Genomic DNA, 9,645 nt, shown 5'->3' on the forward strand with positions numbered 1-9,645 from the left:
TATTTGTCTAACACTCCCCCTCAAGTTGGAGAGTGGATGTCAAGAACTCCCAACTTGCGTAACATACCCGAAAACTTTTCTTTCCCAAGAGGTTTGGTAAACAAGTCTGCCAACTGTTGTGTCGTACCCACATGCTTGGTCTCTATTGTGCCATCTACAATCTTATCTCGTATAAAGTGACAATCCATCTCAATGTGACGAGTTCGTTCATGAAAAACAGGATTGGCAGTTATATGTAACGCTGCTTGATTATCACAAAATAAAATGGAAGGACCATCGAAAGGAATGTTCAAATCCTTCAACAAAAAACGAAGCCAAACTATCTCGCAACAAGCACCTGCCATGGCCCTATATTCCGCCTCTGCTGAAGAGAGCGAAACGGTTTTCTGTCGTTTCGTCCGCCAAGAAATCAAAGAACCGCCCAAGAATACACAATACCCAGTAGTCGAACGGCGAGTGATAGGGCAACCTGCCCAATCAGAATCACAAAACGCAGTTAACTTGGTCTGGTTGTCAGAACGAAATAATAAACCTTGACCTGGAGTAGCCTTCAAATAACGAACAATACGAAGCGCATCATCCATATGAGATATCCTTGGCTCGTGCATAAAACGGCTTAGAACATGCACATAATAGGTGATATCCGGCCGAGTGATAGTGAGATATATTAACCGACCTACTAATCGTCGATACTTTTCAGGATCCTTGAGAAGTTCTCCTTTATCAGATAATTTTGTGTCATCTATAGGAAAAGCAATGGGTCGTGCTCCCAAAAAACCATAGTCCTTGAGAATCTCTAATGCATACTTGCGTTGAGAAATATAAATCCCTTGTTTGGAACGAGAAACCTCAATACCCAAAAAATATTTTAAATCACCAAGGTCTTTTATCCGAAAATGATCACGGAGAAAAGACTTCAGAGAATTAATGGCACTAGCATCATTGCCTGTAATCACAATATCATCCACATAAATGAGCAAAGCTGTGAAAGAAATACCAGACTTTTTAGTGAACAATGAATAGTCAGCTTTGGATTGTTGAAAACCGGCAGAAATGATGGCACTAGTGAATTTGGCAAACCATTGGCGAGAAGCCTGCTTAAGACCATAAAGTGACTTGTGAAGGCGACACACAAGATTCTCCCCCTGTCGCCGAAGACCAGGAGGAGGAGACATATAGATTTCTTCATGTAAGTCACCATGTAAGAAAGCATTATTAACATCAAGCTGATGAAGAGACCAAGACTGACTAGCAGCAAGAGCAAGAAGACAATGCAACGTAATCATCTTAGCAGTAGGAGAAAAAGTGTCATGATAATCAATACCTTCAGCCTGAGTGAAGCCTTTAGCAACCAAACGAGCTTTGTAGCGGTCAATAGAGCCGTCGGAATTGTGCTTGAGTTTGTACACCCACTTACAACCAATGGGAATTTTGCCAGGGGGCAAGGAAGTTAAAGTCCAAGTACCATTAGCATGTAAAGCTTGAAGCTCCTCAGTCATAGCACGTTGCCAATTGGGGTCAATGGCAGCCTCGGCAAAGGAGGAAGGCTCCACAGTCCGACTGACAGAGTTAATGTAAGAAAAATGCCTGGGAGAGTAACGGTGATAAGAGAGAAAATTACAAAGTGGATATCGCGTACCTTGTGTAGAACCGGGTTGCGAAGTCGAAGATGGGTGGGATGGCAAAATCATCTGCGAGCAAACGTAGTCTTTTAAATAGGATGAAGGTTTATGGGCACGGGAAGAGGTGCGGGGAAGGGGAGGATTGGTAGGTAGTGGGGGGGTAGGGATGTCCGTGGGTAAAAGGGTGAAAGGTAAGGAAGTAGCGGGGGGGGGGGGGGGGGGGGAGAAAGAGGGGATGCCGAGAGGGCAGGGGCATGGGGAGGAACGGGTAATGGGGCAGCAAGGGAATCTGTGGGAGGCGTGGAAGGGGAGGAAGGTGGAGGAGGGTGAGGCGTCGGGGCAGGAAGGGGTGGGTTATATGTAAAGTCCAGAGGGGGTGGGATGGGTAGGGTAGGCGAAGAGGATGGGATAGGAGGGTGAGAAACGGCATAAGGGAAAGTAGTTTCGTGAAAGATGACGTCTCGACTAGTGAAAATGCGGTGATTGTCGAGATCGTAAAGGGTATAGGCCTTTTGTCCATGAGGATAACCGAGAAAAATGCAACGATGAGCCCGAGGGGAAAATTTGGTGGTGGGAGTGACAGAGGTGGCATATGCCAGACAACCAAAGATGCGGAAGTGGTCATAAGATGGGGTTTTCGAAAAGAGAACCTCAAATGGGGATTTATGATGGAGAAGACGGGTAGGGAGACGATTGATGAGATAAGTAGCGGTAAGAACACATTCCCCCCAAAACTTGATAGGAAGATGGGATTGAAAACGAAGGGCGCGAGCGGTTTCAAGAAGATGACGATGTTTTCTTTTAACAACGCCATTTTGTTGGGGGGTATAAACACAAGAAGTTTGTAAAAGCACCCCATGATCAGAGAAAAAACTACGAAGAGATAAAAATTCACCACCATTGTCAGTACGAATGCATTGGATGGTAGTGCGGAATTGGGTAGTGACATAAGCAAAAAAATCCTTAATTAATTGTTGAGTGTCGGATTTATGTTTCATGAGGAAGACCCACGTAAAGCGAGAAAAATCATCCATAATGGTTAAGAAATAATGAGCACCAGAAAGAGAAGATTGACGATTCGGGCCCCAAATATCACAATGAATTAAAGTAAAAGGGAAAGTTGATGAAATTGAACTCAAAAGAAAAGGTTGACGAGTTTGTTTTGCCAACGGACAAACATCACAAATATGACTAGAATCAAAAGTACAATTAAGAGAGCTAGAAGCTAAAGCTTGCAAACGAGTGGAGGAGGGGTGACCAAGACGCCTATGCCAGAGGGAGGAGGGGATGGTAATGATGTTGCAGAGAGGTTGCCGGGTGGGGAGAGAAGAGGTAAGGGCCACAAGGTAATACAGATTGCCACGTCGCTTACCCACACCAATCATCGCCTTCGAAACCAAGTCCTGCAAAACACACCAAGAAGGAAAGAAGGTTATGGAACACGATAATCCATCTATAAGTTTACCAACCGATAAAAGGTCCACTCGGAAATTAGGGACACATAAAACATCCTTCAAAGTAACTGAGGAATTTAAAGGAAGAGTGCCGGTAAAAGTAATGGGAGCGGAAGCACCACTAGGCAAAGAAACAGGCGGCAAATGTGAAGGAGAACGATTAACCAAACATGAAGCGGAAGAAGTAATATGATCTGTAACACCACTGTCAAGAATCCATTGACCATGACGAGAGGTGACAGGTAACAAACCTTGGGCAAAATCAGTAGTGAGCACGGCATTGGCCTGAGAAGGGGTGGTGGTGTCACGTAGAGCAGCTAGAACACGGGAGTGCTGCTCGGCAGAGAGGTCAGGTATGGCAAGCTGCAAGTCATGCAAAGTGGGCTGGGCCCCGTGCACTTGGTGGGTCGCTGGAGTAGAAGAGGAGGCGGGGGCCTGGGTGTCTTGCACGTGATGGGCCTGGGTGAAATTATGGGGCCGGGAAGCAGAAAACCGTGGCTGCCGGGGAGGATTGGAAGGTGCATGGCTGCGGGAAGAACTGGAAGCAGTGGCACGGCGCGGTGGTCGCCACGGTTGGCCATGGAGAGGATGGCCAACGGGATAGCCATGAAGTTTATGGCATGTGTCTCGGGTATGATAATCAAAATTGCAGTAGGTGCAGTGGAGGGGAGGACGAGCAGAGGAGGGACGGGACGGGCCACGAACAGCCATGGCAGCAGGTTGATCGACAGAGCGGAGGACGCCCAGGGAGCGTTGTTTTTCAGCTTGAGACACCGAGGAACATGCCTGACGAACAGTGGGAAGGGGATTCATTAAAAGAATCTGGTCACGAACAGCAGCAAAGGATTCGTTGAGGCCCATTAAAAATTGCATGAGTTGTTGACGGTCATGCTTGGCGTTGCAAGAGCACGTGCAGCCATCATTATAAGAAGCAAGCTCATCCCAGAGAGCTTTCAGGCGAGTAAAATAGGCGGAGATAGAAGAAAAACCTTGAGAAATTGTAGCAAGTTCCCGGTTGAGTTGGAAGATGCGTGGAGCATTACTCTGAGAGAAGCGTTCGCGAAGATCATCCCATACAACTTGGACAGAGGTGGAAAAAAGCACAGATTCTTGAAGGTCAGGTTCCAAGGAATGCAGAAGCCAAGAGAGAATCATGTCATTGCAACGACGCCAAGCCGCGTGAGCATCAGGGTCGTCGGAGGAAGAAGGTTCTTGGATATCGCCAGTGATGAAACCAAGTTTATTCTTGGCACTCAAGGAAAGCTGCATGCCACGGGCCCAGGATGTGTAGTTATCACCATTCAACTTCTTGGATACAAGGACAAGATTCGGGTGGTCGGAATGATGAAGGGAAAAAACACCATCGGAAGAAGAAGAGTCAGCCATGGAAACGGCAGAGAAAGCTGCCGAAAAAAAAAAAATAGGGCTAGGGTTATAAACCTGCTCTGTATACCATGTAGAAAAAGGTATGTAGGCTAAAAAATATATTTGTTATTGATACGTGAATGTGGAAAAAATGGAAGAGAATGCTTTTTTTCTCATTATCTTTCTCTACAAGGTTACAAGGATTTATATACATGACTTCAAGTAACAAGATCAAATCACCCTAAATTAAGGGATACAAGTGTGTAGGTAGGACGGCTTATACTTTGTAGGTAGGACGGCTTATACTTTGTAGGTAAGACGGCTTATAGGACGGCTTATACTTCCAATAGTGAATAATATTATATACAATTACACAAGGACTCCAACCATATTCTTTATTTGTCTAACAAGATATGAAGCTCATATGGAAGCCACAGATGGTATTGATTCTTGTGAAAGAGAGGAAGAGGTTGAAGATGAACCAACGGTTAGAGGTCAGCTTGTTTCATGTCTAGGCTTGCTCCATGTACCCAACTTGCCAAGTGCCATGTACCATTGCCCTTCCTTTCTATATTCTTTTTACAAAGAAACTTGTTTGTGGGCCCTTCATTTCTATCTCAATAGTTTCATTACACCGTCATGCAGTGTTATTAATAAACTTTGAACACTTATCTAAGTTCGTAAGGTATCTATTTTGCCATTTATTTATACGTTAAGCCTATAACACGTGAATTAGTAACATCATGTGACTGTGGTTTATAAATTTACAAGTGTGAATTAGGCCAATGGGAAAGGCAACGTTTCCGTCCCCTTACACGCAAGTTGAATCTCTCACCCTGTAAATTAGAGTAGCTTATCAAATGAAAAATATTCAGTTTGCAAGTTTTGTGCCATATAAACTTTCAAATTTAAAATTTCCACCAAAATTTGTTCGAAAGTTGTCATACAAGCGACAGACAATCATCTTTTATGTCTTGTATATTCAAAATCTGGAACAAAATTGATTACTTGCGGGATTAAACTGATGCTACCAACTGAAATCAACACAAAGAAGAACCAGGTCAATCCTACGTATCCCTACCAAAAAATAATAAAGAAAAAAAGGTCAATCTTGTATGCAGTCATCTCGAGCGTTGGTTTGCATTGTCCAGCGAGGTCCCTTCATCTTGATCATGGGATAGAACAAAATCGGGCACCTCTTCAATATCCTCTGCAGGCTGATGGACAATGAAGGGAAGGTCATTAAACATGGCAATCTTGTTAATCCGGAAATTCAAAGACATGCACAGAAACTTTACAAACTTCCATAGTTGCAACAGATGTCATAACAGTAAGTCAATGATCATAACCAAGCAAAAAATCTTTCCTGCCCAAGTTCCACACGAAAGGTATCTACAATAAAGAAATTAAGCAATTAGCAACCCTTGCCCCTAAGATGTTTCTGCATATCGACATAATTATGTAAGGACATGAAGCTCTAAATCCATCACCGCCTCCTGATCAAGTTTACTTCATCCAATTAAGGCAGCTTAAATAAAAATCACCGTCACATTTTACAACAACAAAGTACACAAACATTCCCTCTCCCCTCCATCTTGCGATCATTATAGGCTAATGGAACTAGAGATACAACATCCGGCATTCTAAATGCAAAAATAATCACCAGTGCATCCTTTTCACCCCAAAGCGGTGAGGAAAAACTCAAATTGATCACTGTGCTTTTACAGACATTGATGTGATGAAGAGAACAGACAATTCACACTCTATGCACAATGAATTTGTTCTAAGAACCAGACTTAGCCAAACATCTGTATGAGTACGCAATTTAGAAGAAAGCTCTGAAAAACACACCGTGAGAATCGTTGTAAAAGATTTTGATTTGAGCATTTCAAAGCACGGTCAAAAACAATTTATGTCCGTTTTGCCACACCATGCCAATTGTACAATGCCTTCATGTAGAAACAAACAAATAAACAAGGAAGCACATTTAACCACTGCATTAGTAGTCAACTTTGCCTAAAGATCACAATCAATGACAGTGTACTCACACGACTGTGCATTTCTTATGGGTCAATTCTAGGAAGTATAGATATTGCCTTCTCTATTGCTTGAACCATATCACTGGGATCTGGTTTTGCAAGTACAATCATGTCATCTGGAAGTACCTATGTCCAGAAATGACGTTAGCTAAAATCTCAAACAAGCCTAGATTCCACAAACACTATTCTACTAAGAGGTGGAAGATTTCACATATCATACCTCTGGGACGCCTCCTACATGTGGACTGACTGTTAATAATCCACAACTTGCAGCCTCTAAGATCGCTATGCAAAAAGCTTCTGTTAAAGAACTGCAATAATGGTAGAAATTGTATCAGGAAAAAATACAACAGAAGCAAGCATGCATGAGAACCGTACAATAAGTTGATTTCCCTATATGTTGGTACAAATTCCTGTAGTTGTGAACTTGTGATACTTTCCCCATAGTTTTAACAGTAAGCTAGTCAGAAAAAGAACCATGTAAAGATGTATATGCAAGCTATTGCAGCTCCTAATTTACTTATATTTCAAATTTTGTTAATAGTATCACCGCTTTGGTAGCACCACTGTTTAACTTCAGAGAATCTAATTCTTGCTGCTGTACTATTCCTATTAAAGAAAGAGAGAGCCAATTTGACCAGCAGTAAAGTCAACTACCAAAATCCAACATTAATTTTTTCACATAATTTGGTGTAGTTACAAAAGAAATTACACAAACTGTTCTCCAGTTCTTGAAAGAAGAGATTGACAAGCACCTGTTTAAGAATATATGGCCAAAAATTAGGACAGATCGTAATTTAGAGAGTTGCACAGCTCCTAGCATCTCAACTCGATCTTGAAGAGAATGTTTTTCCCTCATCTCTTCCAACCGCACACGTTTAGGTCCATCTCCTCCAACAATGAAACAAACCTTACCACATATTTCTGAATGCGATGATTGAGTGCTATTTAACTATGCCAATAATTACATCAATGATGCTATGCTTCAAACCACCCTCAACATTTTCGTTATAATAAAAGCATCCCCCTTAGGTTATGGCTTCATGCAACAAAATTATTTTACAGGAAATGCTGCCAAGTTATGCAAGCATAGAAATATTGATGTGCACACGGAAGTCCTTGTCAATATCAAAATTCATCAAACAGAAACGGATATTAGAAATGTAATATCTCATCTAATGCTATGTCAAAATAACTCACATTAGGGTATAAACGGCATACTTCTGGAATGACTTCAACAGGAAGATCTGCACCCTTTTCGGTAAACCAATCTACTTATAACGACAATTACAATTTCATGACTACTCAGTCGTTCTGGTGCAGGCTTGAACATAGCTGTGTCAACAGCAACAGGTATTACAAAGACCTTTTTCTGGTGGCAAACCTGACCTTAGCACTGTGTTTTCCTTGCTTGTATGAGAAACACAAATGGCCTGACTTACTTCTGCCAAAGTAAACTGCAATACCTTGTTCATGTGTATGCTTCCCGCATAAGCAAAACCATAGAGTGAATGATCAGTAAATACGACTTTGTACCCCATTGTGGGTGAGTGCATCAAAGCCTCATGGCAAAGAGTTGAGAAAGCTTGATGTCCGTGTACCAGTGATATTTTTTGTCGAATAACGATAGTCCTCGCTATTGGAAGTGTCCCATAAAAGGTGGGAAATGTATTCTGCATGAGAAATGGTACATAATACACTTTCAGACCACCTGTCATATATCTCACCCCAGAACGATTGTTGTAGGCATGAGTCATTACGACCACCTGAACACTCAAGCAATGAAAGTTCACCTAGTCAACAACTAATTAAACAAAGGAAGCTGACTTGTGTCATGAAAGAATTTCATTGATTTATAACTCAAAAGTTCACTTGGCAGCTAAACTGTTCCAATCACATTACACAATAACGCGTGAGTATCTACTAAATTATTGGGCACAACCCGCCTCCATCATTACTCTAAACAAAATGGAGGTCCATCTAATGCTCCCATAACCACGATGGGAGCTGCAACATTATGTAATGGAAATGCAACATGACAGCACTGTGAAGTAATAAATCAGCAGTTGAAATTCGAACTTCCACTTTTCTGCTAAATAACTAAAGACACAAAAACACATATACAGAACCCAGAAGGTGAAGGAGAATGTGTATACTGACTTTGTGACCAAGCTTGAGAAGGCATTGTGTGAGATAATAGATGTGATTCTCCACCCCACCAAAATTGGGATAGAAAAAATCAGAGACCATCAAAATTCTATGCCTTTTCCACTCGCCCATTTCTTCAATTCAATTTCCTGCAATTAATTGAACCAAAGAAATTCAATCTTTAGGAGGAAAAAAAGCACTACCGCTTGTTGTAAACAATTGACTTTTGTTATGATCCGAACCCAGATGAAATAATGGCAAACTACGTTGCAATAAAATCGAGAGTTCAATTATGTAAAAATCTGAGCTTTGATTTGGAGATTCGATTAGATTTTGTTGTAGCCAATGAGCTTAAAATTTGAAATGGGATTTGTGCGAGAGAACGAGATAGCCAAATTACTTGAAATTACAGGGCAGCTGGAAAAGGAAGCTGAAGGCTTTGGTGAATTTGATAAATCGCTTATCAAATTTGAAATCCCTAATTTGAGAAATTGGTATTGGGGGCGGAGAGAGAGAAACAGAGCGCGCGCATGCGCAAAGGGAAGTTCAATTTCTAGTTAAACAGCTTTTTTCTTTTTTTTTTGTTTTTTTTTTTTTTTTTTGTTATGACATATTTTACTGAGAAATGTAAATCGTAAAATTATTTTCTTTACTACAAAAATAACAACAATCAAACTTTATTACACTAATTATGTTCGATATGAATTCTTGAACATCACTGTATTTTAAAATGTAAAATAATTTCTTATCATGTTGAATCCTTATAAAAAGATAAAAAAAAATAAAAACCGACCTCAATCCAATATCTTAAATTTTCTAAGATATTCTTTAGTGAAAAAAATTTTATGATAATTTTTATTTTTGGGATGTAAAGTGACTTTAATCTTTTTCTCTCTCTCAACAGATGTTTATAGCTGTCAACTTGTATATTTTTTTATTCATATAAAATTCTCAATGTTTTGCCATATAACGTAGTACTGGGAATTATGTGATGAAGCGAAACTTTACAGTTGGCAG

At 41.0% G+C, this 9,645-nt stretch overlaps 1 protein-coding gene across 1 annotated transcript; it reads right to left on the reverse strand.

Moving 5' to 3' along the window:
• Positions 1 to 5,324: 5,324 nt before the first annotated feature.
• On the reverse strand, positions 5,325 to 9,185 carry LOC137716284 (phosphatidylinositol N-acetylglucosaminyltransferase subunit A). The gene is given in 9 exon segments (XM_088691867.1): positions 5,325 to 5,833; positions 6,490 to 6,606; positions 6,701 to 6,791; positions 7,236 to 7,390; positions 7,681 to 7,737; positions 7,739 to 7,849; positions 7,851 to 8,246; positions 8,641 to 8,777; positions 9,029 to 9,185. Coding segments are annotated over 7 exon segments (1,032 nt in total). The 5' UTR covers positions 8,761 to 8,777; positions 9,029 to 9,185; the 3' UTR covers positions 5,325 to 5,833; positions 6,490 to 6,504.
• Between the last annotated feature and the right edge of the window lie 460 nt (positions 9,186 to 9,645).

Source organism: Pyrus communis, chromosome 3 (genome assembly GCF_041283825.1).
Source record: "Pyrus communis isolate YQ-2024b chromosome 3, ASM4128382v1, whole genome shotgun sequence".
NCBI classification, from domain to species: domain Eukaryota; kingdom Viridiplantae; phylum Streptophyta; class Magnoliopsida; order Rosales; family Rosaceae; genus Pyrus; species Pyrus communis.